This window comes from Heterocephalus glaber, unplaced genomic scaffold, assembly GCF_053883595.1.
Source record: "Heterocephalus glaber isolate CG9 unplaced genomic scaffold, H.glaber_assembly_v1.0 deba00000071, whole genome shotgun sequence".
NCBI lineage: Eukaryota > Metazoa > Chordata > Mammalia > Rodentia > Bathyergidae > Heterocephalus > Heterocephalus glaber.
The window spans coordinates 29988517-30016475 of NW_028258137.1; the positions used below are offsets into that span (position 1 = coordinate 29988517).

The 27959-nt window shown below is 40.7% G+C and overlaps 1 protein-coding gene across 3 annotated transcripts in view; it reads left to right on the plus strand.

Moving 5' to 3' along the window:
• The window catches only part of LOC106009668 (liver carboxylesterase 1-like), a 33756-nt gene extending 6242 nt beyond the window's left edge, over window positions 1–27514 (plus strand). For all 3 annotated transcript variants that reach the window (XM_087206349.1, XM_087206351.1, XM_087206355.1), the window contains exons 3-14: window positions 2119–2242; window positions 4675–4808; window positions 8018–8171; window positions 9417–9521; window positions 9866–9970; window positions 11508–11546; window positions 15368–15508; window positions 16724–16804; window positions 17062–17209; window positions 25680–25811; window positions 26769–26841; window positions 27137–27514. In XM_087206349.1, the coding sequence (XP_087062475.1) occupies window positions 2119–2242; window positions 4675–4808; window positions 8018–8171; window positions 9417–9521; window positions 9866–9970; window positions 11508–11546; window positions 15368–15508; window positions 16724–16804; window positions 17062–17209; window positions 25680–25811; window positions 26769–26841; window positions 27137–27320 (1420 nt within the window). In that variant the 3' untranslated portion in view covers window positions 27321–27514. The remainder of the gene's footprint in view (window positions 1–2118; window positions 2243–4674; window positions 4809–8017; window positions 8172–9416; window positions 9522–9865; window positions 9971–11507; window positions 11547–15367; window positions 15509–16723; window positions 16805–17061; window positions 17210–25679; window positions 25812–26768; window positions 26842–27136) is intronic.
• Window positions 27515–27959: the final 445 nt, after the last annotated feature.

Below are 27959 nucleotides of genomic sequence, written 5' to 3' on the forward strand. Positions count from 1 at the left end.
TTCTCTAAGGCTGTTCTATCTTGGTCTGGAGACACTTGCATCAGTGTGACAGTGTTCTGGCAGCTGTGCAGCCGCCTGGTGATGCTGGACAAGGTGGAAGAGTTGTAGTCCTGTATGATTTTCATGATGAACTAATTCTGAGATAGATATTTGTCAGGCATCCTGGTACCAGACCATTTTTAGAGGGCTTTATCCTGGAGAAGAGCTCAAGAACTAATTTCTGCTGGTGTTCTCATTTTCTTCTGCACCCCGGGGCAGGCAGCACCAGTTCTGAGGGCTTCAGAGCTGATCCCACTGAGGCCATCTCTGGGGACTCTGGGGTCCAGCATCTGCTGGTCTTGGAGGAGGTGAGTCTCCCAGATCCAGGGCTGCACCTGAGAGTGTGGACCTAAATGCAGATGGAGAGTGACTATGAGATCTCTAGGATGTGAGTTATAGGTAAGTGTTGGAGCCAGACATTAAGAGAAAGGATACTGGGGTTACTGGGTAGCAGCAGGTAGTCCAGAAGAGAGACAAGGAACAGTAACAAGACCCTTGATGCTGCCTGTATCCTGAGCTTTAGCAGCATTCAGTGTGCTTTTGCCAGGAGACATAGGGCAGAAGAACTTGGCAGACAAGGGGCCAAACACATTGCTAATCCTGTGCAAGGTTCTGGACGGTCATGAGGGTGGCTTCTGGAGTGGAGGCTGTGAGTTGATGGGCAAAAGCCACCACTCTGTCCTCATTAAATGGTCGGGCATTCTGCACAATGAACACCATGGCCAGCATGGAGGGTGGCGAGGCTGCATCACTGGAGTCTCCATCCAGTGTTAGGAGTAGGGTTAGGGGTAGGATGAGGGTTAGAGTTTGAGTTTCCTGGACATTCCTATGCTGGAGGTGGCTCCCAGGTCCAGGCCTCAGGCAAGCAGTACCCTAAGCAGGGCTCATGTTGGCCAAGTCAGGCCACCTCTCTCAAGTGGGGAGCAGTGGTGCAGGCCATCTGGGCCATGTGCCACTACCTGTACCCCACACAGTTGGTAGAGGAACAGTACAGTTACCTGTCAGGGCCCCAGAGAAGCCTCCATGGATCCTGCTGCACATTTCCTTTCCTTTCTGACTCATGGCAGAACCATCTCAGGCCTGCTTCTGCAACTTGACAGCTATGCCACACTCACACCTGAGATCCGCAATTGGCTCTTGTCCATCGTGGGTGCAGCAATGCCTGTCTGGTTCTATCAAGATCTTAGAATGTTCCTTACAAGGTACTTGAAAATAAGAGCACAAGACAGCATGAATCTTCCTGTCTGTGTGACCTTGGCAGGTTCTCTAAACTCCTTGTTCCTCAGTTTTCTCATATATAAAATGCTGACAATAACAGAGTCATCTGGGGATGATCTAAGGCTTAAATGAGGTAGTTCATAAGAGCTTAATTCAGAGCCTGGAACACAGGGACTACTCAATACATGCTACCAATTTGAATCTGTGTTCTATAATGGAGAATTCTTGTCAGGGAAGCAGACAGATTGATGAATCTTAGCTTAGTGGGTATGTGAGACCCTTAGAGAAAGCACTTTCCTCACTTGGCCCTGCCTGATGGGGGCCCAGAGCAGAAAGGAATTCATTTAAGGTCACCCAGCACATCTGGTGACCTGAGACAAGCATGAAATGCGGTACTCTTGAGATTGTCTTCAAAAATGCTTGCTAAGGATGAAGGTCTGATATTTAGGAAAGTTCTGCTGGGTGATGGAGATCAACCAAGGACTCGAACATGGTTACTTGGTGGAGGGCCAGAGTCACCTGGCAGTTCAGCAGCGACTGGGGCTGTACTGGGAATGCAGGAAATGTCATGGACCAGGGCCAATCAGTGTATGCGGAGCCTCCTTTACCTGAACAAGAAACTCTTCAATGCTCTGAAGGGGAGAAGCTCTATGTGCTTCTCACTCTACATGGTCTGGGGGACTTCAGAAATTCCCAGAGTTCCCATCAGGGCCTCTAGAATGTTTCCTTCTAGATGTAATTCCTCCATTCCAGTGATAGCATCTCCATTTATAAAACTAAATTTCCCAGTGCAATGTCAGTGCCCAAGTGACTCTTGGAGTTTCCTTCTGGTTGAAATTTGTGTTTTTTCTTCCCTGTCAGGTGCTCCCAAGATCCAGCAGTATGGCCGATGAACATCAAAGAACACACTCTCATATATTCTGAAGACTGTCTGTACCTAAATATTTATACTCCTGCTGACTTGACTAGGAAAAGTAGGCTGCCGGTAAGCTTGGGAACCACTTGGTGAGACTGATGAGTTCTAGCGTCTGGATCGTCCACTACACGGATGGTGGTAAAGGCAGCTTGGAACAAAAACATTATAGGCCAGGACAGATTCAGGGATTCAGAGCTTTCCTTGATTTGAGGAAATGAAAGTTTCCTTTTCCTAGTTCTCTTAATTTTCTCAGGCCTTGGAGGGAGAATTATGTCCATCTGGAATGTACACCTTAGATTTTCCAAGTTTGTCATACTAATAAAAGGACAAAAATGATTACACTTAGTTACTTGCTTAAGAACCTGACCCTCAGTCCATCTAAGATTTAATTTTCATAAAAGTTAGAGCTGGAAGGAAACTTTGAGAAAATTGAACAACCTGAGTTTCTTTACATATAGGAAAACTGAGACAGATCAGAGAAGGTCAGTCACATGGCAGGGAAAGCAACAGAAGACTGTCTTCTGATCTTGAAACCAGTGCTCTTTGACATGGACTAGGAAAGGAAGCACACTGGCTGGGTTTCTACACACACTACCCATGACAACTTTCACTGTGCAGTGAGAACAGTCACTATCCCATATCTGAGGTGTTGGTTCAGTAACAAACAATTTCTTGTCTTTGGCCACCAATCTGAGATTTTATCATCGCTCCCTAATTGCCTTTGGCACTAGCTCATGTTCCAGTGAGTCAGCATTTCACAAACAAATGAAGGGTTAGAGTTCAGGCAGGCTGCAGATGCAGAGCATGGAGTGGGGAAGAACAGGCTGGAAAAGAAAGGACAGGAGGACTGTTGTCACAATCCATCCTGTTTTCCAAAATCATCCTGCATGGGTCCCAGACATTATGTAGGAAGTTATGACCTTGGGACTGGAAGGTGGACCTGTATGTGCATTGTAAGGCACAAAGAAGTGGGGACAAAATTTCCCTCAATCACTCATTCACTCATTCATTCATTCATTCATTGACTCACTCCCTCATTCACTCAGTCTTCTCTTTTGTACTCAGTGTTTCTTGAGGATTGGGAAAAGGAGAAACATAAAGCAATGCCAGCAGTAACCAGACAGATCTTGCCTTTGAGGATCTTGTTATCTCAGCTGCACAGACACACTGTAATTTCTCAGCCTATCATTGCTAATCAGCTCTAGGACTCAGCCTTCACTTAATGATCTTGACTCAGTCCCTGCCTTGGAGATATTCTGGAATCAGAGGTCAAAAAGAAACAGGGGCTTCAGGAGATAGGAAGCAGGAGGCCCTGCAGCTATGGACAGACACAAATTCTAGAGCTACAGAGTCCTCCTTTGAGTGGTATATGGCCTTGAGCAACTTCTTAATTTCTCTCAGCCTCTGTTTCTTCCAATACAATAACAGCTATGAATATTCAATGACAACTGTCCAACTTTAGCTCATGTCTGGGCCTGTTCATACACCAGCACTGATGAACACAAGTAAGAAGTGACTTTCTATGGTGTGGCCATGGGTTGCAGCCAATGGGCAAGGCCAACACCTGAGTGCTGGGGCCATACTACATGGTGAACTTATTGGCTATGGCAGCTTGTGCAAATGACATGCTTCAGTTTTTCTATCTGTAATATGGGAAAATAGTAGTTTTTGGCTCAGGAATAGGTTATTTAAAAGTGCTCAGTACAGTACCTAGTATAGAGTTATTTTTATTGGTGATTTTATATTTTATTAGAAAAATTATTACAATATTGTTATTATTTTATGCTGTCCCAGGCCTTCCTTCAGTGCAAACTCTTGAAATTCAGCAACTATGATTATGAACTGTTGCATCCTCTCTCATCCTCAATTCTGACCACAATCCCTAGCACATAGTAGGCTCTCAGATATGTTAGTCAAATCATTGAAGACTTCATGAAGGAAATAGATGTGGTGCGGGCACAGGAGGGTGGAGGATTTGGGTGGAGAGGAGGCAGAGAGCAGGACTATAAGGAAGGCTCACTGCCCAGGGAACGTGTGCACCTTGAGAGAATCAATCTTGCACACCAATTTAATCCCCTCCCCCCAAAAAGTAAACTGAGGTGAAGCTGAAATACATAGTCTGCCCATGATCATGTCATCTGGATGAATGATCCAGGCATGAGTTTGATGCAGTGCTGGGGAGAACCTGACATTCATGGCTTTTGCTTTTCCCATGGTGATGTTCTGTTTGAAGAGCTTTGGGAGGATGTAGCAAATAAGATCTGGGTCAAAAGGAGGGGTACCAAGGTATACCCCATCTCAGAGTGGGGAAATGTCCTGGGACACAGGAGGTAGAGTTGTGGAGAATAAAGGCTGTCTTGCAAACTTACTTACTGGGCACTGTGAAATTTGGGCAATGGCCTCCTTGGGTCACAAGTGGGACCAGGCAACCAAACAAGACAACCACTGAGGTCCTTCCCGATTCTGCTTCCTGTAAGCAGTGTGGATGTGTCTTTGCCCAGGTGCTGGTGTGGATCCATGGAGGTGGTCTGTTGTTGAGTGGAGCATCACACTACAATGGGCTGGTCCTCTCTGCCCATGAGAATATGGTGGTGGTTATCATTCAGTACCGTCTAGGAATCTGGGGATTCTTCAGGTAAGATATTAGACTCTTATCTATATACACATTAGCTTCTGTGTTGATGTGTTCTCTGTTAACATGATGAAGTAACTGACACTGGATAATTCATTTTATTTTTTTTTTGGTACCAGGGATAGAACTTGGGACCTTGGGATTGTGAGGCTGGCGGCGGAACTACTGAGCTAAATCTGAAGCCCTTGCATAATTACTTTAAAGGAACAAATTTATTTGGTTCAGTCCAACCTCAAGGGTTTCATTTGATTAGTCTATGGTGACAGCACCATGGCTGTGTTACAACATGGTGGAGATCAGAAAGGGAATCTTCAGCAAACAGAATAGCTCACAAGACAAGAAACCAAGGGGGTAAAGTCAGGGCCAGACCTGCTCATTTAAAGAAACTCATTCTTTTGGGACTAACTAGCATCTCATTAGATCTATATTCAACTCTTCTAAGGGCAGCAGCCCCAGTGGCCTATGCCTCGCCTTTTACAGGTTTGACTGAGACAGGAAACTGTTAGGATCCTGGACAGAGAGCACTCTTAAGGGGAAGAGAGGAGCAAAAGTGGCCCAGAGTGACTACTGTCAGTCTTGAGAGCCCCGAATAGAAGTTTGTTCTTTATATACCTCTTTTTATATCTATGAGGCTTATTGTCATTGGGGTTTCCCTGGGAATATAGCAAGCAGGATTTACATAAAGAAGAGCAATGCGTTTGGGCGAGGACAAGAGTTCTGGCAGGACTTTCTGAGTCCCTTATGCTCCTGAAGCATGACCACTTGGGGGTCTCCAGACAGACCACTGACCACACTGAGTAGGAGCAAAATCAGCTTTATTCCTAGTGGCTTGGAGGGATTCAAATCACCTCGAAAGTGTCAAACAGAAGTTTACTGCCATTTTTATACCTTTATGTTTCTATGGGAGGGGGAGGGAGAAACAGCAACCATCATCCCTGGGGAAACAGCTATCAATCAAAACATAATTACATAAGCAAAAGGGGAATGAAGGGAGGAGCAGGAGGTTTGGCAGGGCTTTCTGAGATAGTCTTGCTCTAGTGAGTTTGCATTACAGTAGTGACCATAGTTACACTATATCTTTCTCAGCAAGCACAGTTATACAGTCAACCCATAGTTGTCCATTTTTACACCCATTTTTATGCCTTCACTCCTTTGGTGACAGATTATAGAAGTTGTCACAGCTACTCAGATATATTCCACAAAGAGCATAGTTACCTAGTTAACCGATAGCTGCCTAAAAATACAGTTAACCCATAGATGCCTAATAACACAATTTACCCATAGTTGCTCAACTCCATATGGAGGGGTGCTCTTCTCTCTCACTATCAACTTTTAATACTGGCACATTAGATATCAAGGCTTCAGCACAAGAATCCTTGGGGCGGGGGACCACATGCAAACCAAACCACATTAGCTGCCACAGAAAAGATGTGAAGTCCCAGCTATAGGCAGGCCATCTCTCAAAACACTTTCTTAAGGTTCTTTATAATACAACCAGTCCTTTTGTTATTGGACACCAGTGAAGTTTTCATTCACCAATCACACTTGTCCATTGATTCTGAGCATTTGCATAGGCTAAGTTCCTCTGCCTGGAAAATCTGCTCTACCTGTCAGATTCATACTCTTCCTGCAAACCCCATTCTTCACATTACTGGCTCTGAAATGCTCATTTCCTTCTCACCTGTGCTGTATCCCAGTGTCCAGCAAAGTTTGGAAAAGACCCTCTCCATAAGTCTCCTTCTATGAAGGGAGTGAGAATTCAGCAGAGCAATTAGGTGCTGTACATCTTCTGGGAAAGCAGGAAGAGCCAAACTCATGGCAGGATTGCACATACTTGCAAAGACAGATTTTCAACTGAACATGCTGCCAGGATCTTCTCATAGAGGTCAGTAGTGACCCCATCAGCTCCTGGCCCAGCCTCATGAGATTTCTTAGCACCAGCCACAGACAGCCTCTCTTTCGACTCTGAAGTCCTTTCTTCTAGCTCTGCCAAACTCTAATCTATCGGGCTGCTCCTCCTCAGCTGCTTTGCTACCCCTGTCCCATCCACAGTCCTCAGTGTCTCCCCATCCTTCTCCACTAATTCCTGAGCACTTTCACAGCTCCTTGTTTGTAGAATTCACCTGGTTTTTAATCTAGGTGTCAGCTTTAGATGTCTTCTCCCATTTCCCCTGGAGGTCTACAAGATGCCTCCCGTTTTACATCTACATACTGTCATGTTCACTACCTCTTCCTCTCTTCCATCAAGGCCCCCAATGCAGCCACTAGTAGTTCTATCTTCCCTCTTCCTCAGGATAATGGCCTGATGGGTATCCCAGACTCTTATTTTACTTCTTATTTCTTATGTCCACTTGAACAGCAAATATTCTTGACTCTAACTTTAAAATATGTTATTCAACTATTCCTCACCTACTCCTTGTTTGCACCCTGATCAAAGGTCAGTGCCTCTATCCTGTATTATTACCACTTATTTTATAAAACTGCTACTTTTATAGAATGGTTGCTTCACATCATACCCAGAGTGCTCACATGAGACATAGATTGAATGACATTGTGCCTGTGAGGATGATTCTCATGTTACTTACTATGGCACAGAAGTCCTTGCCATGGTCCACAGCACGGTCTATAGCACATTTCACACTAGCACACACAGTTTCTTCCCTTGTGTCAGGGTTCTGTCCACCTGCAACTTCTCCTAAATGAAATTCCCTTCCTTAGTAATATACAAGACCATGTGCTCATTTTATTCAGAGATCTACCAAATGCTAATGTTCCAGGGAAGTTTTCACTGGTCATGAAATCTCACATATCACCACACTGTCCCACATGTGCTTCTTTCTTTACCCGGTTTTATGTTTCTTCAAGTTACTTTCAATAGTTGACAGTATATTCTCTTGACATTTGTTTGTGCTCTGTAGTATAAGCTGAATGTAGCCAGAGATTTTTGCCTGTTTTGTTCCAAGATGCAATCCAGCTCTTAGATCATTCTTGGATACATACTAGATGGTTAGATTACAGTAGCTAGAAGAATGACTGTGAAGCACTCCATAGAACACTGCTGTAGGAATGAGAGGCATAGAAAGACCTTTGTAGAGGGCACACGGAGGCCAGCCTTCTCTCTGGGAGTCTCAGTGAGGGACCCTAGATCTTTTCAGTTCTAAGAGCATCACTGTGATAATTCTGGTTCCCTTCTCCCTCTCTGACTTTTGCAGCACAGGGGATGAACACAGCAGGGGGAACTGGGGTCACTTGGACCAGGTGGCCGCATTGCACTGGGTCCAGGACAACATTGCCAATTTTGGAGGGAGCCCAGATTCTGTGACAATCTTTGGAGAGTCAGCAGGAGGCGAATGTGTCTCTGTACTTGTAAGTTTTCTTGCCACTAGTCTTGTTATGGTTGCTGATGGAACTTCTTGGAGAATAGCCAATTCAGTCATGTGTTCCTCTCTTTATAAGGCTTAGATTCAGTGGTGAGTTTATTCAGGGCTCTTCTTGTCTGCAGATGGCTTAGGCTCAGCTTGATTTCCTGGGTCCATAATAATCTCCACCTTCAGACTGCATTATTCTTCTTTCTATTTAATTGAGTTTTCATTGGTCTTCCTAATCATTTTAACACTAAAGCTTACCTTACTTCTCTTGGGAAGTATGGATGATTATAAACTACACATAGCAAGATCAAGGATATGACTTGATCCCTGAGAGCAGGCTAGGGCTTCCTTTAAGGTGTCCTGATACCTTGTGCATGCCCAAGAGGGAGGATAACACTCTGGGAGTGTGGGACAATTTGGACTGGGGAAGGTAAGTGGTCAGGAGGTAAAGAAGTTGAAAGCAGAAGGAGGTAGTGAAAGGATGGTACAGGAGGTTTAGGACAGAGACCCAAGAGATGTCTCACTCATGGGGAATGAGGACTGGGGGACACTGATGGACATTAGACAGTGTGTTGGGAACCAGGAGAAATTGTGCAGGCACTCAGTGTGGAGCACTATGTCAGCCCTATTCCTGTAGTTTTACACAAGTTATTGGTTTCATAGTTGATATCCAAAAGAAGATGTTGCATTTTTTACAGTAGAGGAAAAGAAAAAAATAGTTAAACCCAAAACGAAAACTGTCATCCACGTACTCTCTATGCATGAAGAATCGTTGTGGAACATTAGGCGTGTATTTACATAGCATTTTGCATAGTTCATGTATCTATGTATATATGAATCAAGCACTCTACCAGTGAGCAACAATCCTAGCTCTAACATAATGATTATTTTTCCTAGAAACAATTCTAACTAATGGAATTTCTAAACCAGAATTTGTTGCTGGGAATGAAAACTGTCTTCCCACATTTTGCTTGTTACTGTGGTCACTCACCGCACACTTCCAATATTATCCCTTGTTCTGTGCTCTGGCTCCATCTCTATAAAGTTGCCTTGGGGAAATGGCACCCAGGAGGAGCCTGGGAAACAAAAGGGACATGTGATGAGCTGCCATATATACTCACTGGTATGTGTTAAGGTGAATGTCCAGGGCATAGGTGTGGGTGGAAGGAGCCTTAAAGTACAAGTGAGTCACTGACCTTCACCCTTTGAGAATTAACTTTTCCTCTCTCCACTTCCCTGCCAGCTATTGTCTCCCCTGGCCAAGAACCTCTTCCACAGGGCCATTTCTCAGAGTGGTGTGGTCCTCACTACTGGTCTCTTCAGCAAAAACATCAAGCCTGTGGCTAAGGTAGGTCTCACCCTGAACAGCTATTGTACATTCTCTGCTCTGTTGGAATCCACAGAGATGTTTCTTGCTGTGGATTCAGTTGAGATGCTTACGGGATCACTGAAGTGAGAATGGCTGAGCAGGAAGGACTACCTCAATGCTCATATTTAAATCATATTTCATACTTTATTGACTATCTCCTAGTGAATCATCTTATACAGCCCTCCTGTGATTCTCCATAAGCATTACTGTGTGGGAGACATGGTATACACTTCGGCACTGTTTGGGATAACAGCCCTTTGGGTACACTGATGAAGGGAAGGGACATTGCTTTGGAAGCCCATTGTTACTTGCTATCACTGTAGAAAATTGCTGTTGCTGCTGGCTGTAAAACCACTTCCTCAGCTGTCATGGTTCACTGCCTGCGCCAGAAGACAGAGGAGGAGCTCCTGGAGACCACACAGAAAATGGTAAGTGCCTCTATTTTAGTGGTACCCGTGTACTTGGCCCTAGACTTCATCTCTTCAGCTGCTCTCTTGCCCTGGTTAAGTTATCTGGGATAGTTTCTCACTTTCAGCACCACTCCCAGCCTACTGACCCAAACTTGGAATTTAATTTTTTACTTTTTATTACAAACTCGGCCAAATGTAAAAAAATCCAATCATAATGTGATAAAAACTACATAAACATCTCTATCCCTTCCTATGATAATATTTTAACGTTCTCATTTACAGATGTATATCAAGAAGTTGAATTCTCTATGTTTCTGTAAGCAACTACATCCAAAGTTTTGGGGATGGGGACATCAAGTAATAAGTATTTCAGAAATATAACACAGTTTATCTTAATTTGTTTAGAAACTACAGAATTTATAATCCATGAGAGGCCCCATTTTCTGCATTTTCGGATAACTGGCTACATTATGCTAACTGAATCTACCTGTCATTATCTTATTCCTCTAGCCATCTTTTATCCATAAATAAAATTCACAGTTTCATCAATCAAGATTTCACCCATCCATAATTTTCATTTGTTTATTCACATCTCAATGAGTTACTTAGTTACTGTCTTAGTTACTTCTCCCTCATTTCTGAGACAAAATAGTGAACATCCAAAGTTAAAGAGGAAAGCTTATTTAAGTGGCAGCTTTTAGAGAATTCAGTCTGCAATTGGCTGACTCCAAAGCATAAAATATAGGCATAGCAGAGGAGACACAGTTCATAGTGAGCAGAAAGTAGCAGAACAAACAAGAGACAAGACAAGCCTCTTTCTATCTCTTATATTATATCCAGGCCACTGGGATTAGGGCAGTGCCAAACCAATCAGTGGCCTGATTTAGTAATCATCACCCTTAACCCTAGCACCCTTAATCCTAGCATTGCACCATGAATCAATCACACACTCTAGATTCAGTCACTTCTGAAAATGCCTCACCCATGACTGCATGACACTTTAGGAAACATCTAGGTGCAAGTCATAACATCAACCAACACATTTCTACCCTTTTCCCCTCAATATTCCAAAAGCAATGTTGCATCTGTCATCTATCTACTAGTTTTCATTAGGTCATCCATGGATCCATCCAACTTATTTTCATTGAGCAATCCATCCATCCATCTCTCCATGCTAAATGTAGGGAAGGGTGCTGTCAGGGGAGGTGAGCTATGTAGCCTACTGATCTGAACTGGGAATTTCATTTTTCTTTTTGTATTATTAAATAACAACTTGTAAATTGACCTTATCTCTCTTCACAAAGAAGTAGGATTCTGGGTTCCCTGGCCTGACCCATCCTTCCTGGTCCCCGAGCTTCTCCCCTACCCCCTGCCCCACTATCCTTCTCTGCTACCCCAAGCTCATGAACAGCAGAATCTGTATAGTGTCATTTTTGTCTGGGCCCAACCAAAGTTGAAACAGGAGTGAAAATGTGATACCTCTGGGCACAGATGCAAGAATGAGCTTTAATCTCAGGAAGCCTTCTCATCACAACTTTTGCCTCTGTCTTCACAGAGATTTTTGAAGGTGGATTTATTTGGAGACCCTAGTGAGGTAAGCAGTTCTGATTTCTTGTTTACTCCTTTGAGCTCCAATTCACAATGAAAAGAATCTCTCTTGTGGAATTATAGCTCGTCCTTATGGACATATTGATGAAGTCCAGAGAGGGTCACGACTCGCCAAGGTAATACAGCCAGAAGGTCAGATACAGGACTGAAGTGAACTCCTCTGAGTCCCAGTCCTGTGCTCCCAGTCAGCAAATTTGTCTACTGTGGTCTCCTCTACCATTTTCTCATTCACATTTCTAGCTTTGCAATGTTCCTGTGGAAGTGGCTTGACCAGAATATTCGATTATTAGGAGGTGCAGGAAACTAGAGAAGGGACAGAGGATCTTTGATTAAGGGCATGCCTCCTGAGACTGGATAGGGCTAATTATCTGTGCAAGGGAGGAGCCTATGATGACAATGCTCCTCCTAGCAGCCAGGAAACCCACCTTCTACTACCTGTAGAGGTGAAAGATAATGGGCACAGAGTTGGGTTGTGGTATGAATGTAAATAGCAGTGTCAAGGACAGACTGAAAAGGCATATCCATCAGCTTTCCTTTCACTGGGATGTAATAGCTGGCATCCACAGCATAAAGGAAGAGATGCTTATTTTTTTCTTGCAGTAACAGTGGGTTCAGTCTGTGATAGACTGGCTCCAAGACAGAAATGCCAAGGTGGAAGGGCCTGGTAGAGGAGAACTCTTCATTACACTGCAGCTGGGAAGCAGAAAGAAAAAAGTGGATCCTGGATATGAACACACCCTTCTAAGTTATCAGTGACCACCCTTTCCAACTTGAACATGAGACTTTTGGGGGATGTTTTATATCATGTCGATATATGGGAATCCAGCGATGGAGTGGGGAAGGTGCCAGCTCTTGGGAAACCTGGAGATAGAGTTCTAGACATAAAGAGAAGGTTATTGAAGAATGCTTCAGTGGGCCTTCAATCGCTCATGAGACAATATGACACAAGCTGGCAAGAACAGAAGACAGAAATAAGACTAGAAAGAAAGCTGGGTCTTGGGCTGATCTAAGCTGCTTTGGGCAGCAAGGACAAAATGCACCTAGAACACTCAGTGTTTATTCATTACAAGCTTGGGAAGGAGGGGGGCAGGACACCTGATGATAGAGTGTTGCAGGCAGGGCTATAAAAGGTGAGACACTCGCATATCTTATTGAAAGGAACAAATGGTTAATTCAGAGGGAAAGAATTTAGTTGGAGTCAAGTTGACCTTGGATGGAAATTGACTCAGCAGGGCCCTGCCCCTTCACATACTAGAACTTAAGTCTTGGTGACAGCCATGTGGCAAAGGAGCTATGCTTGCCCAACTCTGCTACCTGACATGTCCATTTGAGCTATTTAAAGGCCACGGTCAGACCTCAAATGAAAAACAGCCAATTGTGTGGAAGAAAAAGCCCTTGCCACTTATAGCCTGCTATTACAGGGTAGGGAGGTCAGCTACATATGCAGAAATAACAGCAGCTGCAAAATGGCCTTGATGCACAAAGCCAGTGTGTTTGTGGGGGAAGCAATGAGAGAGGGGAAAGGCTGTAGGCTCTGCAGGTCATGGAAGTTGAGATGGGGAGGACACAGAGAGGATTGATTTGTGACTCAACATGAGATGGATGGTGCTCAGAGGCCTCTGAGCAGAGCAGTGATGTATCTTAGGTTTTACAACAGACTCTGACTGCAGATCACACTAGAGAGCAGGGAAGCATCGGGGCAGGTGCAGAGAGACCATGGGGTGGGAGTGGGCCAATGCACTGCTGCAGCCCAATCCAGCAATCCCGGAGGATTATACCAGGGCTAGAGCAGTGAGGTGGAGACATGTGAGTGGAGTCTGGATGTATCAGAAGGAAGAACTGACAGGACTTGCTGATGAACAGGGTGTGAAGTGTGAGTGATGTCCCTAAATTTTCTAACTGGATCAAGACCATGCAGGTGGCCTCATAGGAAAGCCACTAATGTCCACTGAGTAGTCAGTGGCCATTATTGTTGTGCTCATGATTTCTGATTGCAGTGTTCTCCCCTGCGTGATTTCTCACCGAGACCTTCATTGCTTGACTTCTGCACTTTGACTATTTATTGCCTCTTCTTTTTCTCCACACCTCTATGATAAATGTTACCAGACTTACCCTTATAAGGCTAAGGTAGAACATATCATATATTTTCTTAAAAGGCTGATCTTGCTTCTAGACAAATTGCCTTTCCTCCTGTCAGTTAGACTTCAAAACTTATGCATGATATTATGCATGTGCCAGATATTCTGCAGAAGATATTTTCTCCCGCCTGACACTATTACTTGTCCCTGTCCTGAGGCATTTCTCCAAACTCAGTGCTCCTTAACATTCCTGGGTTTAGCTCTGCAAAAGGACTCCTTTGCTCCCTTGTCTTTTGATTTTTTTCCACTTGCCTATAGACTTTAGCCTCAAATCCCACTATGCATGACAAACACCTCCTTCCATGGGCCTGGTAAGTAAATTCTTTCAGATGAGCTACTCCTCTTGCTGGTTCCCAGATGAGCCCTTTCTGAAGTACACAAGCTTCAGTAGTTGCACCCAGAGCCAGTTCCGTATTGTCAGACTATTACAGTAGGATTCTGTCCATGTCTTGATCTTTTCTTCCTTGCAAATAGGGAATCAAGTCCCATTTAGGCATCTTGAATGATATACTTAATAACTTCAGGTTTATTGATAAATAGATATGTACAGCTGACTCTCAGCAATCTGGGGTTCTGTAACAGTGAATTCATTTCCTTGCTAAAATGTATTCATGACCCCAAATCAATACTTGCGAGACTTATGTGATCTTTTATGAGTATGGCCAGAGTGCTGAGCAACTTGAATAGCATCATGCCCATGTACCAATGTGAGATCAAAGGAGAAAATATGCTTTATTGTTCCATCTCTCATATCAAGAATGGTTTTTTTTGGTCTTCTGTGAAGTGCACCATTTTTGTGATATTACTTTTATTAGTGACATTGTGATATTGCTTTTTATTGGTTTAAAACAGCTCTCAAACATAGTGTGGAAGTGCTGTCTACTTTTCCTAAGCACAGAGGACTGATTGCCTCACAGAGGAAATACACAAGATACATATGCTTCATTGACCCTTGACATATGAGCCTCTTCCCTCTCATTTCAATGTTAATGAATCAAAAATACTGTAAGTCCAAAATAAGAAGAAATTTCCTTATCTCTCTACATTTGTGGATTCATGAGATGATGAGATTGTAAAAAGCGTAGTAGATAGCATTGTTGTGAGCAGGAGCCAAAGAAATTTACAGTGACATTATCCAGAGCCCTGAAAATCTTCAGCCCTTCCCAGGTGAGGTATTATTATAAATAAATTATATATGTAATTAATTCTCTGTAAGAAGTTTGTGTTATGCAATGTCTTTAGATAAGAGCCTACCTATAAAACATGAGCAATGATAATGTGATAGAGGATGCCAGGAACCTGACTCTGGAATCTCCCTTGGAACAATTACCCAGCATTCACTAGTTCAGCATCCACTGTGATTTTACAGCATAACTATTATAAAGCACTAGAATCAACTTTATGTATATCATAATAATAGATACTTTAATTTGGGTGATGATTCCCCTTCTCCTCTCCCACCAGCATCACCTCATCACCACTAGCTTCCTAAACTTCTGCCCTTATTGTCTTACAGAAACAGCACTGTTATTAGGAACCTGAGTTTCTATGGCCAGTGGGCAACACCACGGGAGATTATGATGATGGCCAGTGGCTCACACAGGCAGAGAGAGGTTCATGCATGTTTCCTGAGACAGAGTAATCACAGACATTATACTGTTCTCCCCAGAACTATTTTCTCCTGCCCACTGTTATTGATGGAGTGCTGCTGCCCAAGGCGCCTGAAGAAATTCTGGCTGAAAAGAACTTCAACACTGTCCCCTACATGGTAGGATTCAACAAACAAGAGTTTGGCTGGATCATTCCAATGGTGAGTATGTACAGGCCTCTTAGACAGATGCATACCCTCCACACATTCAACCATCACCTGGGTGCTACAGCCTTTAGAAACTTCCTACAAATTTTGACTGGCTTTCCATTAAATAATCCTGAAATGTCCTGGTTAAAGGGTTCTGCAGAGATAACAATTGAGCCGCTGGACATTCTAAGGAATCCTAGAAAGGTGACAGATTTGGGGAGTCCAGGAGATTTTGTCTGGGGTGCAGCAGCTTTCACCTTGAGCCTGCATTCATGGCTCCCATAGATCTCCACCTGGGTTCTCAAGTACTCACTGCAAAGATTCAGAGAAAGTCACTCTGTTTAAGATATTTTTCTCTATGAAAATGGAAGAAAGGCTAAACAAAGCTATAGACTGGATAAAACATTGCCACAGGTTTTATTCTGTAATTTGATTGCAATAGAGAAAAGACCAAGCACGAAATGAATTCAAATCCCTAACTCCAAAGCTGGAGATGTTGAAGGCTAAGTGTGCTCAGGAAGGCACGGTGGGTGTGAGGGGAGCAACCACGTGGCCAGATCACTGGATTGTTCACTCATGCTCATCAGCAGGAGAAACAGGATTTTCTTCATGACAGGAGGCAGAGGTGTAACTTGAAGTGAGGCCCCTACAGAAGTTAGACCTTCATCCTCCCATTGGGACTGACAGAGAGATCAAGAGTTATCTCCCTAGGTGCTTCTATACTTTAGAAAAGATTCAAACATTTCCAAAAATTTAGTTCTCAGATCTTTTAGGAAACTGTTTTGGGAGAAAGATTTACACTGCAAAAGAAAGAGAAGAAGGGATAATTTCAATGTTTCTGAGGTAACTGCTCTAAGGAAAAGTTCAAAAATCTGCATAGGACCAGCTTCTGGCAGTATTGCACTTTCTGAAGAAGGCACTTTAGCAGTCTGGGGTCATGACCTTAAGCTGCAGGAAGCTAGGAAGGACTTGGATTGTCTCTTAGCGCAGAGATTTGAATAGATGAGAGTTCTGTGGTTCAGAAGAATCTTAATGGTAATTTTGTTTTTCTTGGTCATCTAGATCTGTGTGTTCTGGATGTCAGTTCATTTGTTTCACTGATATTTTCAAAGTCATAAAAGATCCAGGCCTATCAGGGCCCAACATAGAAGCTTCATTCTATATTGTTTTGGCTGGTTTTCTGTTAATTCATGATTACTCACAAATGCTTAACCATTCTATTAACAGATGAATGGTATTCCAATCTCTGGAGACAACCTGGACCAGAAGATGGCCACAACACTCTTATGGAAGTTCTATCCCTTGGTTGTAAGCATGTAGGGAATAATGGGAATTAGTAGAACAACAAGGAAGGGCTGGGGGCTCACTGAAAATTACAAATCAATTCAATGGCCGACAATGGAGTGGAATCAGGTGTGGCCGATTTTTCTGCCTTTCCCCTTTACTACCCCAGGAGGATTTGCACAGGGCTCAAGAGTTTCACCATCAGTGAAGTCTTCTTGACTGGCTGGGGAAATCCACATTACTCAACAAGTGGGAGTTGTCCCTTTCTTGATGCATTTCAGAATGTTCCTGAGGAACTGGCACCCTTGGCCACTGAGAAGTATTTAGGAGGAACAGATGATCCTGTCAAAAAGAAAGAACTGTTTATGGACATGTTGGCAGACAGGACGTTTTGTGTCCCATCTGTGATTGTGGCCCGTAGTCACAGAGGTGAGTCTTAGAAATTGTGTGAGAGAGGCTCTGACATACTAGTTTGTTCTCTGACCTACCTACCTATTAAGACAGATGATGAAGTGTTGGAGGCCAGAACTAAAAGACAGATTCTTTATGTCCCAGGGAGGGGCTCTGTTGTATTTTGTTTGTGCCCTGAGTGGAATGATAAAATGGTCCAAATACAAATTGTTCATTTGTGAGGTGATCCCAGAAAATGCCAGTAGGGAGATGAGGAAATGATACAGGAAAACGTTGGAAGCCAAAGCTGATGCCCAGCCAAGCATGTGTGTAATGTGCAAAACAGAGCTAGAGAGTTCTGAGAAATAAGAAAAACACATATCAGGGTTGTGCTGCCTGAACAGGAAGGAGATGGAAATTTATCCACCAATACCCACATGTCATGGGTTGAAGGATGTTCTAAGTAGTTGTTAATTTTCTGAAATTTGATCCTCAGCAAACATGGGCCAAGTGGTTTAAGTGGCCATACAAAAGACTTAAAAAAAAGAGTTTCAGATGCTGTCAGTGGATGCAAAATTGGACTGCCCAGAAACATGTTTATGAAGGAAGCACCGGCAGTATCTGTTACAGGGGCTCCTTCTCTCAGGTTATTGGGGTTATGTTGGGCTAGAAGTCAAGTTTTGGAATATGGGTCTTGTGATGTTTTCAGAGTTAGAACTGGATTGAAGATAGGTTAACTATTAGATATGGAAGAAGAATAGAAGTCAGCTATTGGATCAAAAGTTTCTCCTGGCAGAAGACTGTGAACATGAGAGGGCAGTAGAGAGTGCAGGGTTGGGGTGATACAGTGATTTTCAGTATCTGTGCTGGTGTGAGCCAGTGTGGCCAAGTGGAGGGCCAGATGGGATGTATCACAGGACCTGCAGTGTGCATGGACAGTGAGTTTATGATAGGTGAGGTCACCTAGACAGAAGTTGACTTCCTCTAGGTGCCATTTACAAAAGCTCAGAGAACTCTTTTGCTCCTAAGTCTTGTTCACACGCTCTCAAATCAGTAAATGTTTCTTTATTCTATACTTCTGTCCCTAGTATTCTGGTAGGATTATAAAATTCTAAACTTAATAAATATTATAAAAACTAATCCTAATGCTCCCTTTTCACTGTTTCATTTTGTGTAATTTCAATTCCTTGCAAACCATTTCTGGCACCTTGGTGAATACAATAAGATATTTTGAGAACAAGAAAGAGTGAGAATACAAAAAATTTTAATTGGCAAATTATATTTTTATAACTGTATATAGTACACCTTTATGATATTATGATTTATAAATATAAACTAAATAATTACAGTATGATTTATGGATGCCAACTAGAATGATTATATCAGGCTGATGAACACACCAATCTTCTCAATTGCTGAATATTTATAGTAGTGAGAATCCCTGACATTTATTCTCTTAGAAATGTAATTGAGGGGCTGGGGATTTAGCTCAGTGGTTCAGCCGCCTGTCCTGCCAGTGGGAGGACCCGAGTTCTATCACCAGTACCAATAAACCCCCCAAAACAAAACAAAAACAAAGAAACAAAAAAGAAATGTAATTGAAAAATACTTTGTTTTTAAATATATTCACCACACTGTGCAATGGAACTAAAGAAGAAAAAAACCTACATTTCTCAGTGATTTAGTGCCCTTTCAAAATCATCTCCTTCTATCCCTCACACCAACCTAAATCACCACCACATTTCCCTCTGGTTTTATGAGTTTTGCTTTGGATTCACACATCAGTGATAACATGTGATATTTGTCTTTCTCTGCCTATCTTATTTTATGTATAGTGTTCTCCTATTTCATCCATGTTGTCACAAATGAAAGAACTTCTCTTCATATGGCTATTTGTATATAATACTGCATTGTTGTTACCCACTCTTCTGTTGACAGACACAGGTTGATTTCATAACTTAACTTCTGTGAATAGTGCTGCAGTGAACATGGTACAGACAGCTCTTCAACAAACTCCTTTCAAATACTTTGAGGAGATACCCAGCAGTGGGATTACTGGATCATATGCTAATTCTTTTGTTAGTTTTTTTTAAGAATCTCCAGATTATTTTACATTCACAAATACTGCAAAAGTGTTCCCTTTTTCCACAACCTTGCCAAAACATTTTATTTTTTAATATTTTGATAAGAGCCATTCTGACCAGGGTAAGATGATATGTCATTGTGATTTTTATTGCATTTTCTCAATACCTATTAATAATGAACATTTTATGATGCAATTGTTGTTCATTTGCATGTATTCTTTTAAGAAATGTCAATTGAGGCCCTTTGGTTATTTTTTAATTGAGTTATTTTGTTTTGTTTTCTTGCACTTGAGATGTTTGAACTTGTAATATATTTTGCTTAATATACACATGTATGGCTTGCATAAATTTTTTCTCAATCTTAAGGTTTTCTCCTATACTGTTGTTTTCCTTCCTGTGGCAAAACTTTTCAATTTGAGAAAATTTCATTTGTCTGTTTTCTACTTCTGTTGCTTACACTTTTGGAGTTAAAGTCAAAAAATGAATTTCCCATAGCATTGTCATGTAGTCTTCCCCTATGTTTTTTTCTAGTTGTTTTTGCGTTTCTGATGGTATGTTTTAACCTTTAATTTATTTTTATTTGATTTTATATGGTATCAGATAATAGGTTGGTTTAATCTTTATGCATATAGGAACCCAGTTTTTCCTGAACCACTTTTTGAAGACACTGTCTTTTTCAGTGCAAATTCTTAGCACATTTGGGGAAAATTGGTTGTATATGCTTGGATTGATTTCTGGGATCTGTATCCTATTCTTTGGGCTGTGTGAGTGTGTGTATGTGTGTGTGTGTGTGTGTGTGTGTGTCTATACCAATACCATGAATTTCTAATGTGTAATATTTTTTGGAAATCAGGCAGTATGCTATCTCCAGTTGCATACTTTGTATTCATGATTGCCTTGGTGACTTGAGATTTTTCATTTCATATGATTTTGAGGATTGTTTTATATTTTCTTGAAGGATAACATTGAAATTCAGAGAAGGATTTCATCTAACTGGCAGATTGTTCTGGATATTATGGATATTTTAGCAATAGTAATTCTTCTAGTTCATGCACATAAAACATTTTTCCATGTAATTATGTTCTTTAGTTTCTTTCATTAACATTTCATAATTTTCTGTGTACAGGTTTTACACCATCTGGGTTACATTTATTCCTAGATATTTTTATTTTATAGCTAGTGTAAATGGGGCTGTTTAGCTGATTTCCTTTTTAGAGAGTTTATTGTTAAAAATATAAAAATGCTATGGATTTTTGCATGTTCATTTTGTATCTTCTTACTTTTTTGTATTCATTGTTTTATTTGTTCTAACAAATGTTAGTGAAGTATATAGGATTTTGTACTTCAAAAATATTGTCATCAGCAAAAAGTGACTGCTTCAGATCTACATATCCTGTTTGGACACTTTTAATTTCTTTTTCTTGCCTAATTGCTTTGGTGTGGACTTTCAATCCAGAGGTGGTATGAGCAAGAACCCTTGTATTCCAGATTTTACAGAAAAGGCTTTCAATTTTTTCACATTTGAGAATACTATGAGCAGTGGACTTCTCATATCTGGGCTTTCTTGTATTGGGATAAATTTTTTATCCTGAACTTGGTAGATTTCTCTGATGAAAGATATTGGGTATTTTTTTCTGCATCTAATGAGATGATCGTGTTTCAGTCATTAATTTTATAACATGATATAGCACAATTTTTGCATGTCAGGGATAAACCCTACTTGGTTGTAGTGGATTATTCTCTTAATGCACTTTGAACTCAATTTGCTAGCATTTTTAGAAGATTTTTACATCTGTGTTTATTAAGAATATTAAACTGTTACTTTCTTTTTGTAATATACTTGTCTTATGTTAATGTCAGTGTAGAAAAACCTCATCAAATACTTTTCAAGTATTCTTTTTTAAAAAATTCTTTTATTGGTACATTTTAGGTATAAAATACATTTACATTTATCATTGGGTACTTATACCTGTACATGATGTATCTTGGTTCTTATTTTTTCCCCATTCCCTGTCCTCCCTTCACACCCTCCACCCTTCCCTATTTACAAAGACTTTGTTTCTATTTTTTCCTTTTCTCATAATTTTTCCTTTCCCTTCTTTCCTTTCCCCTTCCCCTCCCACTTCCTCTATCCATTGGAATTTTTCTTCCTATTTCACATTATCAATTATTCATTTTAATCCTTATTTACACTTTCAGTTTCTCACACCAGAGACACTTTTTGGTATTTGCACATGTATGTCTTATTCTTTTCACTTAAGAATATCACCTCAATATGCATTCATTTAGCTATAAATCCTTCTAGTTTGTCGTTCTTTATGGCTGAGTAGTACTCCATTTTATAAAATTTAAAAACCCACATCTTCTTTATCCATTTTCCAGTTGATGGGCACTTGGGCTGGTTCCAAGCTTTAGCTATTAGAAACTGTGCCGCTATAAACATGGGTGTACATATATGGCTGTGGTATGATTCTTTTAATTCTTTTGGGAAGATACCTTTATTAGTTGCTTTTTTGGAAGAAACTGAGAAGGACTGGCATTAGTTTTTAAAATTTTGTCAATAATTCATCAGTGCTACCATCCGGTCTTAGGCTTTTCTTTGGTGGAGACTTTTCATCACTGATTACTTTTCCATACCTGGTGTTGATCAGTTCAGACTAATTTTTCTTAGGTCAGTTTTGGTAGGTGATATTGGACTGGAAATTTATTCATTTTTTTCCAGGTTTTCAAATTTGGGTGCATGTGATGTTAGTGATTTCATGATCTTTTGTATTTTAGTGTCAGTGGTAACGTCCATTTTTACTTTTTGTATTATCTGAGTCAACTTTTTTTTTTTTTTTTGGTACTGAGGGTCGAACTTGGGTCCTTGTGCTTGCGCAGCAGGGGGCGAAACCACTGACCTAAATCCCCGGCAGAGTCTGCTTTCTTTTTCTTGGTTAGTGTACTTAAAGGTTTGTGAGTTTTGTGTATGTTTTGAAGAATTTAAGCCTTAATCTTTTGTATATATTTATAACCTCTTTATCATTTGTGCTCTGATCTTTATTGTTTCATTTCTGCTAGTAATTTTGAACTTGATTTGTTCTTTTGCTTGTTGAAAGCAAACATTAGGTTGTTTGTATGACATCTTTCTTCTTTGTAGATGCAGGTGTTATTGATATGTGTTATTGACATATACCTTCCTCTTAGAACTGCTTTGCTGTATCCCATGAATTTTGGTATTCTATGCTTCCCTTTTTATTCATCTCAAAATATTCTTTATTAATTTTTTCATTGACTCATTAGTTGCTCAGGACCATGATGCTTTACTTTCATGAATTTCTGAATTTTCCCAAATTTCCCATTGTAATTTCTAGTATCATGCCTTTGTAGTTTCAAAAGATACTAGGTATAATTTCCAATTTCTTAAATTAGGTGGGGATTGTTTTGTGCCCTCATATGTAACTTATTCTGGAGAATATTTTGTCTGTGCTCAAGAAGATTGTGCTGTGTTTGTGTTGGCTTGAATATTCTACGTATTTCTGTTAAGTTCATTTGATCCATATTGTGGTTTAAGTCTGTTGCTTCGTTATGAATATTCTATCTGGATGATCTATTGTTAAAAATGGGGTATTGAAGTCCCTACTATTATTGTATGATAATATATCTCTTAGTCTCAGATCCTTTGACATTTAATTTATCTCTTTAGGTGCTCAGATGTTGAGTGTGAATACATTTAAATTTGTTATAGCCTCTTATTGACTTGACCCCCTTGTCAAAATATAATGTCTATGTTTTTCTTCCTACAGTTTTTTGTTACCCTCCATTATCTGCTATAAGTAGCTCCCTCCATTCAACTTTGGTCTCCACTTGGGTATAATAATGTATTCAGTCCTTCACTTTGAGTCTATGTATGTCTTAAAAGGTGGGGTGTGTCTCTTATATACTGAATGGCATCATAAATACTTAGGTCATTTCATGTTTTAAAAAACTAACTTTATTGGTACTTAAAAGTTCATTCAGTCAATTTGTGTCATTTTATTGGAGAATTTAATTGATTTATATTCAAGGTAATTATTGAGAGACAAGAACTTACAAATGTTCTAATCTCATGAATTGTTTTCTGGTTGTTTTGTAAATACTTTTTTTATTTCTTCCTCATTACTGTCCTCCCTTGTCATTTGATGATTTTCTGTAGTGCTATACTTCTAAATCCGATTCATTTGTGTGTGTTGTTTGTGTGATTTCACTAAATGTTTTTACTTGATTATGATAAGGTTTCTATATAGCACCTTACACTTACAACAGTCTGTTTTATACTGATAACATCTTAAATTTGATTGCATATAATAACTATATTTGATATGAAAATGTATATCATTTTATGATCACATTTTGTTTAGGCTATAGTTAATGGTTTATTTTAACTATTTCTGTAAGATCTTTTCTTTTAACTTATACTGATGATAGAATTCCTGTACATATTGTCATTCTATTCTTACAGTATCCAAAATGTGGTTCTGATTTATTTATGAATTAAGTTTTTTCCTATGTTCCATATTATTAATTACTATCTTTCTGTTACAGTTTAGAGAATTCTGTTTAGTAATTCCTATAAGGTAGGTCTAGAAGGGATGAATTCCTATACCCTTGCTTGTTTGGGAAAGTTGTCATTTCTTCCTCGTTTCTGAAAGACAGCTTTCCCACCTACAGTATTCTATGTTGGCAGATATTTTTTCCTTTAGTGCATTAAGTATATTATCCAACTCTCTTCTGGCATCAGAATTCCTGCTATGAAATCTGCTGCTAGTCTTATAGGCATGCCTTTGTATGTGATATGATGTGGCATGTGATATGATGTGATATGATTCTTATTTCTTGATACTCTCCTCATAATTTTCCCTTGTCTTTGATTTTTGAAAATGTCATTATTCTCTAATTTTGGTGTTCTTTTTTTGGTGAAATTTACTGGAGCCCACTCTGCTTTCTGGATCTACATTTTGGCATCTATTCCCATCTAGGGAAGTTTTCAGCCATAGTTTCTTGAAATATGCCTTCTGGGCCTTTCCTCATTTCCTCTTCTGCATCTCCTATTATGCAAATATTTGGTAACCTCATGGTTTCCCATTGTTTCTGCTTTTCTTATGGTTGTAATTGCCACTTCCTAAACCTATGGCCTTCTTTCCTTTGAAGACTTGTGACTATAGGAAATTTATAAATCTAACTGGTTTTAAGCAAAAGGTTTTTTTTAAAGAATGTTAGGCTGCATGCTGCCTAAAATAATTTCTCCCATTTACAGAATTGTTTTCTTTAGTATTGGATTCTGAGTTTCTTTCAAAAATGTTTGGGAAATGTACCAGTTTCAGCAAAATGTTTTTGCTCATTTTTTTTTTTTTTTTTGCATTTTTACTTTTTTTTTTGTACTGAGGCTAGAACTCAGGACCTTCTGCTTGCAAGGCAAACAGGAGCACCATTGAGCTAAATCCCCTGCCCATGTTTACATTTCCATACTGTATTCATGAGAAGAATAGAAAACTCCACCAGTCTGACTGGAACTTGACCTTTCTTCTCTTGGTCTTCCTTTTCTGTGGGCAATATGGTTGATGCTACATGCTGAATTCCACAAATGTAGGGTCCATGAGAGTCCTATAGGTGTAGGAATTGGTGGTTCTAATCATCCAGTCAGCAGAAAATGTAGCATTTTAGGGCTTGGAGATATTTGCTTTGGTAAGAAAGCATGGCAAAAAATAGGGGAAAAATAGAAGCCAAAGTCATCCTTCTCTTATGCGTTTCCTTTTTTTTACCAGCACATTATTAACTCAGTCCCTTAATGTTCACTGGCCCAAGAAATCAAGCAGGTTATGGGGCCCAGGATTTAGCTCAGTGCTTCCACCATCTGCCCCGAAAGCGCAAGGACCTGAGTTTGATCCCAGGTACCAAAAAAAAAAAGCAGGATATGTCAGGTGTCTGATGACATACTAATTTTTGCAGTTTGCAGCAGACAGATTGCAACACAACAGACAGATTGTTCCCTATGTACCTATATTTGTATTTAAGTATCCTCATTTTTTGAAAAGCTGTTTGATTTGGCTCACTTTCCTCAGAATGCATGAGAAAAAAACTGGGAAATGTTCAAAAGTAGGATGAAGAAAGCCTGTACCAGATTGTAGATATTTTTGACATGAAAGAGCACTATGGGCTCTCACTGAAATAGATCTAGTGGGTTGATTGGTGCATTGCATTCATTCATTCTTTCATTCAATAAACATGTGATTCAAATCCAAGTTCTAGCTCAACCATCTGTGTGAGCCTGGCCTAGCAAGAATCTTTCCTGGAATTCTCTTTCTGTCCTATGATGATAACCATGGATTTCCTGCCCAACCAGAGACTTGAGTCTAGTCAAATGTGTATACAGTACCATAAATTATGCACGATCCATGTCTTCTTAGATGCTGGAGCCCCCACCTACATGTATGAGTTCCAGTATCGCCCAAGCTTCTCATCACCCTTGAAACCCAAGACGGTGGTAGGAGACCATGGAGATGAGATCTACTCAGTATTTGGGTTTCCATTTTTAATAGGTAATGACTCTTTGCTGGCTATGAGCTTAGATTTAGGAGACCAAGTAGTCTTGAGTTGATGACCTTGAGCAAGTTTCTGCTTCTTTCCTGCTCTTCGATTCCCAATTACATATCACAGGGCCAAACTATGTTGGGCAGAGAGAACAGCCTTTCTCCTGCTCTAACATGCATGAAAGAAATTATGTCCTTACATGCCCCAGCTATAGTCACCTTCACAGTCCTGCCCTGTGACATAATGAGAGATGAATTGGATCTTCTGCAGGGCTTTGCTCAAGGGCAAAAATGCTATTGCTTAATTTCCTACTCACTAGAGTCTATCATACTGTTACTGAGGAGATGGTTAAAAATAGGACTAACCTTGAGTCAGATGTCATATGTGCCCATCTGTCTGTCATTTCATTTAACCAAAATGCATATATTTAACTTTTATATATTTAATGATAGAATATTTAGTGAAATTTTTTTGCAAATTTATTAAATCCTTCAATTTGACTTGTGATCCACCTCAGGGCTATTCTTTACCCACACGTTCCTCTGGGCATCTCCCACTTCAGTGATATTTCAGGTCTGATATTTTTCAGACTCTATGAAAAGGTAGACATATATAGGAAATTAAAAATGTATAAAACATCCAGCAGTTTTATAAACTAGAAGAAAACCTAGTGTGTGCCATTGTAATCATTAGGGCAAGAGGTAGACACAAAAGACAAAGATAGCCAGCCTATGGATGGACTTCAGGTCCATGGGTGAGTCCTATATACATGATTCTCAAGCTTAAGGTGCTCAGCAAAAGGTGCTCAGAATCCTATTAAACTGCAGAGTTTTGACTCTGTAGGTGTGGAATAAAGGCCAAGAGTCTGCATTTCTAAGAATCCTATGTGCTGCTACTGCTGGTGTCCCAACCAACCACACTTTGAGTACTAAAGGGTTTCTTTGTGTTTTACTTCTTCTGAACAGAGGGTGCCTCAGAAGAGGAGAAAAACATCAGCAGGATGATGATGAAATTCTGGGCCAACTTTGCTCGGACTGGGTGAGGCTGATGGTAGAAATGCAAAGGAATTGGTGGTGGTTTGTGGTTGTGATACCTGCTGGAATGGGGCATCTTTTACAACTGGAGTAATCAAATGCCGGACCCTGAGATCATAGCACTGTAACAGTGGGAGCTCTCTGTAAAAGCTCAAGGTGCTCGAGGAGATGGGCCTGTCCCTGTCTCTGGAGGTGCATAGGTCTCTGGAGAGATAAGCCACTGGAAAGTTGAAAGTGGCAGAAACAAATGGGAGGCTAATGGAGCTCTTCCAAGAATTTCTCTTTGATTCTGTTTCCAGGAATCCCAATGGGGAGGGACTGCCCTACTGGCCAGAGTACGACCAGAAGGAAGGATACCTGCAGATTGGTGCCAAAACTCAACATGCCCAGAAACTGAAAGACAAAGAAGTGGCTATGTGGGCCGAGATTCTAGCCAAGGAGGCAGTGGCACATCCACCCCAGAAAGAGCACATAGAGCTTTGAGTGAGAGTCCCAGGCAGTCTTGAGAGCCTGAAACAGTTAACACAGGTGTATTTTACAGCAGATGCTTGTAGGCCAAGCCTGCATATGTTTGTTGAGGATGAAGAATTGTTTGTTGGGGGTGGGCAGAGTCCAGGAATAGGGAATGTTTGTACTGTGGCCTGAATTTGGAGATAAATGTTGTTTTTGACACAAAACTCAGTGTCTGTATCTTGAGCTTTAAATGAATCAATTGCCCTCAGATAGACAAGAATGACAAAAGGCACCATGCGAGGTAGATGCCTTTGTTCCACTGGCTTGGTGAATGACCACTCTGAAATCTAAAGAAAGACAAGCCATTAGAGGAGAGACAAGATGTGAACACTGGCTCAGCTTCCTCTTACAGGTGCTTGATGTAACCATTCTTGTGCGAATTCCTTAAAAAGTTAGTGAAAGTGATAAATGGCGAGTGTAGGCCAGTATGAAAACATAAAATCCTTGAGCACCACAGAGTGAAGTAGAAGTTCATACCCATCACAGACTCTTCTCCATGAACATCTGTCACGTGAATAGGAAGAAGATTGGAGGCAGGAGTTGAGATTGGAGAAAACTTGTCTGTAGTGTGCAGCCACAGACCATTTTCTACTAAGGAACAAAATTCTA